The following is a 12,337-nucleotide window of genomic DNA, read 5'->3' as shown; positions in this document are numbered from 1 at the left end:
GACTTGAAGGCAGTTTGTTAGTGATTACAAAAATAAATGTAGTCCTAGTGACACTACTTCTGCTGGGTAGTACGAACTTTTGCCAACACTTTCAAACTTGAGTGCTTAATGTTAAAAACCCAATACAAGTGACCTGACTTTCAGAGTTGCTGAGACTCTTTAGTGCTGATTTTTAACAAGAGTTGTGCCCATATTCAGCCAGGGCTGATTGCAGTCACCACAGAACATAAAATTGGTGTAACTAACACTAATTTTTTCATGTCCACTGAATAAAAAGCTGGTGCAGATTATGCTATTGGAAGCTTAAACCTACTTAACCAAGTAATTTACCTACATGTGATGTTGTGTACCAGGTATGTTTCCTCTGAACTTCAGCACATCTCTGTGAATCTCAAAACTGTTGAATAACACTTAGAATTAAAAATAAGTGACCAAAGCCAGTGGTTCTCTGACACTGATCTTTAGACCATTTGTGATCTGCAGAATACGAGCTCGTGATCTGTGGAGAGATGGCTTCTCACATGGTTCTGACTCTTCCCCCTTGTTTCTAGCTGCTAAGTTTCATTAAGTAATGTTACTTTTCCATGTAAGCAAGTGCTGCTGCTGCCTTGTATGAATGGGGAGGGCTCCATTAAATTTATTCCTTCAGTAAATATGTGGTTTGCACTATGAAACTTTGAGAACCTCTGATTTAAGAACCTACTGACTACGGAATTCATTCCTCTGATCAGCTTTTGCCTTCCCTCTTAACGAGACTGACATTTTGGATCTGTATAATGTCATGGCCTTAAACTCTTCTGTTAAGCTTCTATGTGGAGAATTTTCTTAAAGTCCCATATATGGGATTTTTCCACACTGGGCAAAGATGATATATGTGGGTAGATTTCAAAACATCGGTTACATTGTTTGGAATGTGTTTAACTTAAGAATCTGCAGGGAAATCTGTATTTTCAGATGACTATATGGAAACGGTATAGTGAGTTGCAAAATCATTGCATCAGAACAATTACATGCACTGTTTGTTCTTATGTTTGAAATCTTCATTTTTATTTTTTTTTCAACAGAGCCCTTCTGCTTGGCAAACTACCCATCAGCCTTTCATAGTGTGATGTTTAATCCAGTAGAACCCAGATTACTGGCTACTGCCAACTCTAAAGAGGGTGTGGGACTCTGGGATATTCGCAAACCACAGAGGTAAGAGCTGGCTATCTTTATTCTCATAGAGTATTATGTTGTCTAATCTTCTTTTCGTAGGTGCTGGCATGCCATTCAACTAGCTGTGGTCCAACTGTGAGGTGGTGAAAAAGGACCTGAATGAGAGGCACAATAAAAAAAATTGGGGGCATGAAGTTTTGCAATAATGGAGGGTTAATTTTTTCAGTGTATATATTAGAACCTTGATTTTATACGAAAACTCCTTTTATTCATAATGGGGCTTCATCTCCCCAGGAGTTTTGGAAAGCTGCAAGGCTCACCAGGCTATTATCACTGCGTCTTAACTTTACACCCAGCACTGATGCACTGAAATACTAGTAGAGTGTGCAACCTTAGTGGAAGCTAGCCGTTTTTGAGTAACAGGAGAAAAAGCCATCAGTCTTCAAAGTCTGTGCCTTGGGTGAACTGACCCAGCAGCGACTCTGTTACCCAAGAGTTGTAGATATTCAAAAAGTCCTATGGATACCAGACTTCCATCGTCTCATTCAACTTCATTATTCTGCATTTCTGGCAAAAATTTACAATTTAAAAATGAGAGCATAAGATTACAGTATGAGGGGAGACATGCTTCCTTTTTAAGTGAAGGACATCCCTAATGTGCAACATCTGAGTGTGGTATGTGCACTTAGGCTTTTTCTGTTGGAGTTGCTTTTTTGGGAAGGAATGTTCTTCTTTCTCCCCTTTTACAAATTTAACTTTAGAACTAAATTTAATTTTCTCTTGATTAGCATAGTCTGAGAATTCTTTTGAGCAGTTCAAGTACAAAATTTCCCTTTTTGTTTTTTCTTGTTTCGTAATTGGAAATACGCAAATGTCATTACCGTGAGAGTAAAGAAAATTGGCACGTGCAGATAAATGAAAAGAGAGAATTCCAAGACAATGAATTTACAGTGATTTACACTGCCCATCGCCCCAGATTTACAATTTTATTCTAACAACAGCACACTTGTATTTGTTACTTATCCACTGATAGGGCAGACCAATCTTCATCTAATGGAGTTAGATTAGGACTGGCTTTTATAGAAAACTCATTTAAACATGTTAAGACAGTGGTTCTCAAAGCCGGTCCGCCGCTTGTTCAGGGAAAGCCCCTGGCGGGCCGGACCGGTTTGTTTACCTGCTGCATCCGCAGGTTCAGCTGATTGCGGCTCCCACTGGCCTGCTGTGTACTATGTTTACATTCCAGGTTGCAGTGCACTATTGTTGTTTAGACAAGCCCTAAATAATTACTAACAGTTTAATTGTAGAATTCTGTGTCCCGGTTTCACTGATACAGTCAGGTTCCCAGCTCAGTTTTTTTCCTTTGTCAATACTATAAAATATCTTTTTTTGCTTGTAAAAAGATAAACAATCTGGGCTATTTGTTTCTGGCTCACCCCTATCTGTGGTAATAAAGCTTCCATGGTTGCAACTCAGGGCTTGTCTACTTAGGGAAATTTACTGGCATAACTCTACTGCTATAACTCTCAGTATGGACACTTTTATTGTAGAATGAGTGCCTTTTTCCAGTTTAATTTATGTCATGATACAGCTCTCTATTCCAGAATAAGTGTCCACATGGGGAGTTATAGCAGTATAGTTATGCCAGAAAATTGCCCTATATAAATAAGCCCTTAGTTACCAAACTCCTAGATGAGCCAGAATAGAGTGAACTGTGCTCTCCCAAATAGCTGGATGGGCTGTGCTGGGCTAGCATGACTAGAAAGTAGCCAAAATTATTGTCATTAAAGGCAGTAGAAATGATCTTGAATAAATATATGTAAGATAGTACATGCATAAAATGGTACCAACTTTTTTCTGGCCATAACAGCACTCTCTTGCTGACCAGTTTATACTTTTGTTACCACATTTAGACCTTTATTTCCATCCTGACAGGTCTCTGGGTTGGTCTCTAAGTAGTCAGTAGTGATTTTTTTCCCTCAGAGCCTGCTGCTTCTGTCACCGACTTGCAGAATAACTTTGAACTCCAATCTTAAGACACTGTTCTGCCCCATTGCTTAGCCTTAGTAATATGTAATTTTACTGCAGAATGGAGAGTTCGGGGGCGGGGGGTGGCAGGGAAGGGAGGAATAACCAACTTTGCCTTTATTTCAGAGCACACTAATTTAATCCATACTTGTATAGCTTTGTTCTTGCTGATACCTAAAATTGTCACCTTAAAAAGAGTTACCAATCAGAGTGTGTTCTGTCTTTTGGCTGCTATTTATATTGTTCTGGATTTAACAGGTTTATTTTTGAACAAAATAATAAACTTTGCAGGGAGAAGTTGAATCTCAGACACATGAAATCCTCATTTAGGGCAAGATTCTGCATCTCTTACTCAAGAAAACGTCCCATAATTGACTTCAGTGAGTTTTTTCATTGTCTAAGGGCTGCAGGATTAGGCCGCTGAGGCCTTGACTGGACTGGAATATGTTGGCAAAGACTTACATATTTGAAGAGTAGTGTGTAGACAAGGTACTCTGCCTTTAGAACAAAGGTGGGCAAACTGTGGCCTGCAGGACAGTCCTGCCCGGGCCTTGAGCTTCCGGCCAGGGAGGCTAGTCCCCAGCCCCTCCTCCACTGCCCCCCCTCCCCCGCAGCCTCAGCTCGCCATGCCGCCAGCGCGGGAGGGGGCTGCACTGCGGGAGCAGGGGAGAGCAGGAAGGGAGGCTCACCTGCAGCCACAAGGGAGCAGGCGGGCGGTGCAGGTGGCGAGAGCGTGGCAAACGCAGGCGGAGGACTCGGGAGGAACACCGGGCGGCCACGCAGCTGTCTGGAGAGAAGCGGCACTTTGAAGGGGAAACCGCTGCTTCTCTCTGGCTGCACAGCTGCCCCTGTTCCTCCTGAGTCCTCCGCCCATGTTCACAGGGCAGCATTCTGAAAGGGGCTTTAGAGGGGGGCCTGTCAGGGGGTAGGGGTGTGGATAGGGGTTGGGGCAGTCAAGAAGCAGGGGGGGTTGGATAGGGGGTGGAGTCCTGGGGGGGCAGTTAGGGGCAGGGGTTCCCGGGAGGAGGTGGTCAGGGGATAAGGAGTAGGGAGGGTTGGATGGGTTGAGAGTTCTGAGGGGGGCAGTTGGGGATGGGAAGTGAGACGGGGCGGATAGGGTTAGGGTTTGGGGAGGCACAGCCTTCCCTACCCAGCCCTCCGTACAGTTTTGGAACCCCAATGTGGCCCTCAGGCCAAAAAGTTTGCCCACTCCTGCTTTAGAACGTGTTAAACTGGTCAAGTTAAAGCAACTCAATGAGTTAAAGGCTGGATGCCTTGTCTACACTAGACTCTTCAGCTGTGTTGGCTAACTTGCTAACCGCCTTAACACCTCTTTAAACTCTAGTCTAGACAAGGCTTTTGTGTAGTTTCAAAAGTATGCCTCAGCTGTTGTAGTTGTATACACTGGAGGATGTTGTGTGATATAGCAACTCCCACCCCCAAGCTGGCTGGGATGGTGAGAAGGGGTCAAAATAGACTGTGAACTTATACATCTGGGAACAAAGAATGTAGGCCATAGAGGGTGGAGGACTCTATCCTGGGAAGCAGTGACTCTACCCACCATCACCTCTCCCCCTCCCCCCCCCTCAGATTTCTTCAATCCACTGAACATGAAGTCAGTGTGATGCTGTGGCCAAAAGGGCTAATGTGATCTTTGGAGGTAGAAACAGGGGAAAAGTGGAAGGAATAGGGTGGTTACGTTACCTCCTGTATGTCTCGCTAATGCACTGCTGCTGGAATACTGCATCCAGTTTTGGTGTCAACAATTCAAGAAGGCTGTTGATAAATTGGAGAAGGTTCAGGGAAGAGCCATGAGAATGTTGAAAGGATTGAAACACCTGCCTTATAGTGATACTCAAAGAGCTCCATCTGTTTAGCTTACAGAGAAGATTGAGGGATGACTTGATCACAGTCTATAAGTACTTACAGGGGGAACAAAAATTTGAAGGTCTAGCAGACAAAAGTATAACAAGGTCCAATGGCTAGAAGTTGAAGCTAGATAATTTCAGACTGGAAATAAGGCGTAATTTTTTAACCATGAGGACCACTAACCATTGGAACAACTTTGTGGTGGTGGCTTCCCTGTATCTGGTGATTTTAAAAATATATGCTCTAGTTCAAACAGGAATTATTTTGGGAAAGTTCTATGATCTGTATTATGCAAGAGGTCAGCCTAGATGATCAATGGTTCCTTCTAGCCTTATACCCTATGAATTTCAGGTTATTTTGTTCCAAAATACAAAAGTCTTTGCCATTTGCGCTAAGGAGAATTTCTATCAGTAATGAGGCTTTTATACCTTCTGTTCGTCAACCACTAGAGATTAGCAACCATGACACTACAAGAAGCAGCACTCCTCACCTCTTCTAACTTAACCATAAAAACTGTAAAATATTTTTCAATTTTTGTTCCTACTGTATGAGTACAACTTGTCCCGGGCTTTGAAATGGATCAGCCTTCCGATTAGCAGAAGACAATAGCAGCTTTCTAACTATTGCAGTGTAGTGATAAAATGAAAAGCCAAACTTTCCTCTAAATATGTGGGGAAAGATAGGGACAATTACACAGGCTTGAGATAGGACTCAAAAAAATTTCATTGGTCAAGTCTTAAATTTGATCATGTACTGACTAAATGAGTCCCAGGTTACATCTTGTATGAGAGACTGACCAATAGAAAGAGCTAATCTCTAAATACAAGCCAAGTCAATTAACTGCTTTTCTGTTGCCAAACTGATTCAACACAGCAAGTGCATTTTTCTGTTGCATTGATATTTTGGGAGTCTTGAGTATGGTGCTTTGACCCCTGAGTGCTGATACAGTGCTGTTTGTGTTTTATGAACCCTAGCTGGGGCATATGGTTGTTTTGTCAAAAGAAACAGATCTCCAAAATCATATGGGCCTTACTTATTTTCCTTCTTTCTTTAATAATACCTTGGTACCATGTTTAGTGAGCTCTGTAGGGAAAATGCTACACTGCTTTTGCAAATCCTTGAGGAGGATGACTATTCAGACTGAGCTGTCATAAGGCTTTTGTGCCACTAGATGGTGTCTAGAATCCATATTGTGTACCCAAAAAAATATGTTTGTGTGTGTCTTAAAAATTGTCTTTGCTTACAAGAATGAAGTGTATTGTACAGAACTGCCTGGGGTAAGTAAATAAGGCAGATTACATATTTTCTGCTTTTGACATGTCTAATTACACAGTATTTTTAAGTTCTCAAGTTTTCCACTTTTTTTTTTTTTTTAATCTGGAACCTGTTAAAGGATATACTGTCTCTTTCTCCATCTCAGTTCTCTCCCTTTAGTAAAGTCAGATGAGGTTTATTCTTACCTATGTCAACTAATCTGGAAATCACTTGAGATCAGAATGAATTTAGGCGCCTCTTGTTTTTGGCCATCTTCCACTTTTGAAATGGTCAGCAAACGAAACATTCCCATGAACTCCCAATAGTGCTTTGTGACTGCTGTTCATGATGAGGATGGTGTGTTTGCACCCCTATGCCTCGTTCTTGAAGGGTGAAGGTGTTAAATCCTGCCCAGGAACAAGTGTCTTGTTTGGTTGAGTGAAAGGGGGAGAAACTGAATAGTTTCCTTAGGGGATTGGTAGTGAGATACGGAACTCCTCACCTATAAGAGACTGGTTCAAATCCACCTAAGGTTTGTAGTGACCAAAAGTTACCATCTGATGGCTGTACTATGACTTCTAGCTCTTGTCACATAAGTCAGTCTGCTTTCAAGTAGGTGGGTGTCCAGGTTAAGACAGTAGCTTTCACCATCACTTTAAAAACAAAACAAGCAACTCCTAAAATCAAATCAGCTCTTAGTTGCCTTGTAGAACTTCTTTCCTCAGCTAAGAGAACAGTCCTCCAATATATATTGCCCCTTCAGATAAGAAAGCTATTTGCATAAATTGTCTAAAATTTAACTGAGCCTAAGATGCACTACTATTCATACAGAATTTACAAAAACTAAGAGGGCTGGCTTAATGAATCTCATCCACATTAGCATCTTGATTTGGAGCCTGGTCTTACTGCCGCTCTCATACTCCAAGCCCAGGAAGCAAGTTCCAGCTCTGTAGGTAGGGATTGCCTTCCCATCAATTAAAGAGCAGATCCTTTGGACTTGAAGGATGTTCCTTCCTGTCTGAATGTACTGGAAAGGTGGGGGCTATCATGTGGAAAATGTAAAATGGGGTAAAATTCAGTGTGTCTCTGGGACTCCAGTAAAGTCAAAAAGAGAGCATTTCTCTCCCTGTCTCCTCAAAGAAAGTACTGAAAGATGGCTTTGTAGCTCAAAGCAGAACAGCTTGTAAAGAAGCCTCTGCAGTCACAGAATGGACTCATCCTAACTGTATTAGTGGGAGCAAGGAGAATATAATAGTCTCCTTGACCCACTTAACCCCTTGCTATTACAAGCCATTGGATTTCAGTGAACTGGCACACATGGCATTAGACTATAGATATGCACCTTTGCAGGTATCATTTGTACATACTAAGGCACTAAAGTAATAAGTCAGACTGTTTCTTCTCAGCAGTAGCTTAGTTAAGCTACTAAGATTGTTTTCGGAAGAGCTCTCAACTGTGTCATACCAACAGTCAGGATGTTAACATGTCAAGGTGTTCCCGCTGTGAATGAAGCGAAAGACTTTGGAAGTTGTGCATGTGAGATACATTGGGTTAATACAGGTTGGTTCTTTAACAAGCTTGCCAGAAAAGCACTATCTGAGGCTGGCTTTGGTTGGTTCTCTGCAAGCTTTCACAATGGTACATGCATAACGTAACTGCCGTCTCCAAGTGTTGAGCAACAGCACCACCAAGTGAAATGGATGGGAACTTCAGGTGGCCTGCACCACTGAAAATCCAACCCTTAACTCCTGATTGTTTTTTTTTTTATATTACCTCAGTCCTGTCTACCTGTGTGGGTGTGAGCTAATGGAAACTTGAAGAGTTAACTTCCACAATGCTGTGTCCAGTGTAAGGCCTCTGCACTCTGCTATGCAGTGCGACATTTTCCCCCTCCCACCTGGCATATAAGTCTACTATGGAATCTTTGTTTTGAATCCCATCCATTATGTGAGATGTAAGAATAATTCTGATTCCTAAGGAGAAAACGTAGTCTGGGCTGTACTGACTTTTCTCCTAGTTAAAATTAATGGGGTGCTATTTATTCATATAATATTTTCCAGTAGCTCTCTCCAGTACTCCCTCTGCCCTCTTTCCCCCCCTTGCTGTGAATGACATAAACCTCCATTGTGGAAGGGCACTTATGAGTTTGAATGTTAGTTAAGCATTGCTACTGGATCTAGACAGCCTGAAATAAACAGCAACTGTAATGTGCTCTCCATTCCTTGTGGAAGTAAAAGATCTGTACATAGTCTGATCTTATGACTGTGCTTTAAGTAGAGCTCTGTTCATAAAAGGGCCTATTCTGAGGAAAGGAACTGTGGGGGTTTGTTAGTGCTTCTTTGTGACCATATTGTGGCACCAGTCTCATGTTCCATAGTGTCAAGTGATAAGAGCTGTGGTATTCAAATGGGGAGAAAGAAATTAGTAATCTCAAGAGCAGACAACATGGTACCAACAAATAAATGCTAATTCACAAGCTTTGGAATTGCAGAAGTCCCTTCAAATGGCCAAGAAACCACATCCCTTTGGTTGGCTCTGTATAAGCACTAACTGTTTAATTGGTTCAGTACAGTAAAATTATATGCGCTATATATAATATATATATTTTGTGTTGGGACGTCTGCCAGCCTTTTTTTCTAAATGAAAGTCATGCTGCTGTGTGCAGCAAAAAAAAAAAAATGCATTTTTGTCAACTATTAGTCATCAGCATTTTTGTTAACTCATTTCCTCTTTCCTGTCATTTTTGCCTTTTGATGTGTGTTTGACTAATTTTGTACCTGTTGAAATTACTGGTCTTAGCTAGTAGAGGCAGGACAAATAGATGCAGTGTAAACTCTTGCCACCACAGCTCTACCAAAGCACCTCAAATCTGACTTGCAGTCCTCTCCCACAGTTCTACAAATGCATCTCAGACCTAAATTGTAGCATCCTCTTACTCTAGTTCTGTGCTGCCATGCAGCTCAACTGATACACCTCACGCTTAACCTGCACTACTGGCTATTGTTCCACACCTGGGCTCCTCCTGGCAATGCATAATTCAGTACAAGTGCCCTACATGCCTAGATGCTAAATTGAGATCTGCGCGTTTATTTCCAATTGTGTCTGAAGACCGCTTTTTACCACTGTGAAAAGTAATGCAGCAAACCACTGAAACTGATAGTGCAACCCTATTGAGTTTGTGGAGATCTTTGGTACTATGCCAGATTTCGTAGGATGAGGATTTTTGTATGGTGGTAGTTCTGTTTTTGAGGGTGTTAAAGCCTTCAGCATAATTACTGTTTTGGACATGGATCAGTTGTTGAAGATATTGTGATTTCATTCAGACTTTATCCACCACTTGACCTGTGAGTCCTGTTTTCTTCAGGGCCGAGCATTTCTCTTTCCTAAAGTTTTACATGCACATCTAATCTTTGGTGGTAGCTTTTGGAAAAATGCATTGCTCCAGTGGTTTAAAAGCAGGGGTGCTGCTTTAAATCTGTAAAATTTGCACAGCAAACTGCTAGTGTATTTGCTGCCAAATATTTGTACTCCTGAGATGAACGCTTTTTTCTAATTTGCTGGTGTAGATACCCATACACACTTACCTAAGATATTTCTAAAGATGCTTATCACTAGGTGTGTCTGTGCTGCACCTGGGAAGTGTGATTCCCAGCCCGGGTAGACAGCCTGAGTCTCCCTCACTTAGTAGTGTGGATGTTGCAACACTGGTGACAACTTGGGTTAGCTAGCTGCTTGAGTGAGTCCAAGCCCACCAGACCCATGGTCTGAGCTTGAGTGGCTAGCCTGTGCTGTAACATCCATGCTGCTATTTTTAGTGTGCTAGCTCAAGCTGAGGTAGAGCCAATCTGTCTACCCACGATGGGAATTGCACCTTATAACTGCAGTGTAAACATACCCAAAGAGTCTCTGCTGGATACAACCTGGTAGGTACATCATGCTTTTTGAGGTTGGTACTGCCGTCTCTCTTCGGCCTCCATGCCTTTTTAGAGCTTGTCTTAACTTTGCAATGGACTCGGGATCTTACTCAGATGTTGCCTCTGACCTGGCTTTTGTCTGTGTGCAAAAACCTCTCATCAGAGTATGGTGGTGCTTTACACCTGAACTAGCTGGTCTGTCCTGGGTTATAGGCTAAAGCCGGAGTGCTGCTCATGCTCAGGCTGGTAACTGGCCCACTTTGCAGTCTGACTGCAGGCTAAACCATAGAAGTGCTAATCTCGGCTTACTGCAGTACTGAGAAACATGGGATTTGATCACAGAAGTCCTAATGGCTCACATGAGTGAGTATGGCAACAGTGTATGGGCACAGTAACTTGAGTGTGGCTTTACCGTGTTGCTGCTCACACGTGGGCGAGGCTAACTTGGGTACCGATCACTTGAGTTAACTATGCAGTCTGTGTCCATTAGTAACAAGCTTCTGTGTTTGAGCTCTGTGCTGCTGCATCCCTTTCCCACTGAAGTGTGTGTTCTCAAACTCCCAGTAGAGTCTGGCTTGCTCCAGACCATAGTCTTTTGAACCCAAGATTGAGATTTGTAGCAGCTTGAGCTCTGCTGCAGGTCAGAGGGTCCAGAGCTGAGAAGAAATAGGCACTGGCTGGTACTGCTGAAGTGTTACTGCGGTAAACTGTTTTAGTTGCCCAAAAAGAGAATGGCACTATATGCTTGTAGTTCTGTCTCTTCCCCCACCTCCATTTCTTCACATTTATATGGGCTCTGAACTAGGAGACAACTTGTGGACACTAAAAAAAAAAATCTTACCAGTTGCTGATAACTGGTGTCATCAATGGTTGCAGGGGGGTACTGAAAACTAATCTAAAATATAGACAGGACCAAACAATTTTCAACACACATTCAGAAATTGTGGTTGGACCTTACTCTGAACCGATTCTTCATATTCTTCTATGTAGGAGTGCCAGGGAGAAGAGGCAAGGCTGCTTTTTAATTTGAATCTTCTACACTAATTTTTTTTTTTTCCTTTTTTGCAGAGAGGAGAGGGTGGCAAGGGAGTGGAATAGGGGTAGTGGCCCATCTCCAAAGTGAAATTTTGGAGGAGTCTGACAGTTTTTTGAGTTGAATGGCTTCTTATTAGTAAGAGAACCTGTCACTATTATCTAAGGATCTCAAAGCTTTTTACAAATAGTAAGACTTGCTCAGTGTCTATGTGAGAGAGGTAAGTGTATCAAAATGAATATTTCTAATACTTAGATAAATTAGGTGATCCAGGTATACATATATAGAACATAATGCCGAACTAGTCTGGAAAAACAAACTCTTCCGTCTGAGAGAAGAGAAGCTATACACATGTTAAATGGACTTTATTCACAAGGGGTTGTTTGTGGGTCCCCTTGCAAGGGAGCTGCTAGCCCTTTTTTAGGGAGAAGGAGCTCTAAAAGGAAGTTACTGATTGTGTTCACCAAAGTTATTGATGCAAGCAAGCAATCTGTGATCTCTCAATTGCAACTAGGAAGGCAATTTCTTTTTGGCTGGCTATTAGAAGCATAATTAAACAAGGTACAATTTAAAAAAAAAACAAAACCCTGTTTATAGGTAAAAGTATGACCTCCATGTCTGTGTGTAATGAGGGTATTTAACACCTGCAGAACAAAGACTAAATCACTCATAAAAACACAGGCCAGGAGCCAAGCAAGAGGGAAGGGGGGACAATAGAGCTATTCACTGGCATAGGGGTGTGTCCTAAGATGGATGTAGTGCACTTGCTAGATATACTTCTTCCTTAGACAAGGCATTGCTTTGTGATAGCTGTGAAATGGCACCTCTGTGTCTCAGCCTTGTCTCAAAGGTCAAATGACTTGCCCATTTATAAGGGGTTTATTTTCCTTTGTCTTTGAAACTCAGGGTGAATTGTTAATGAACTTGTTTGTTTTTAGTTTGCGTGTTTTGACAGTTCTCAAGGTGCCCAAGACTGAGAGTCACCTTGTTACCCCTGTGCCTCCAGCGAGGGGGAGACTTGTGTGCTTAACTGTGTCAGCTCCCTGATTCCTCCAGCCTGTTAGGCACCCAAACAATCTTGTCT

The 12,337-nt window shown here is 42.2% G+C and overlaps 1 protein-coding gene across 1 annotated transcript in view; it reads left to right on the top strand.

Moving 5' to 3' along the window:
• DCAF5 (DDB1 and CUL4 associated factor 5) overlaps positions 1 to 12,337 on the top strand; it is a 102,935-nt gene that overhangs the window by 34,412 nt on the left and 56,186 nt on the right. The window contains exon 5 of the mRNA XM_074955539.1: positions 1,065 to 1,194. Coding sequence (XP_074811640.1) covers positions 1,065 to 1,194 — 130 coding nt within the window. The remainder of the gene's footprint in view (positions 1 to 1,064; positions 1,195 to 12,337) is intronic.

Source organism: Natator depressus, chromosome 6 (assembly GCF_965152275.1).
Source record: "Natator depressus isolate rNatDep1 chromosome 6, rNatDep2.hap1, whole genome shotgun sequence".
In the NCBI taxonomy this organism is placed as follows: Eukaryota; Metazoa; Chordata; order Testudines; family Cheloniidae; genus Natator; species Natator depressus.
The sequence above is the reverse complement of the archived record's forward strand: the minus strand, read 5'-3'. Positions and strand labels throughout refer to the sequence as shown.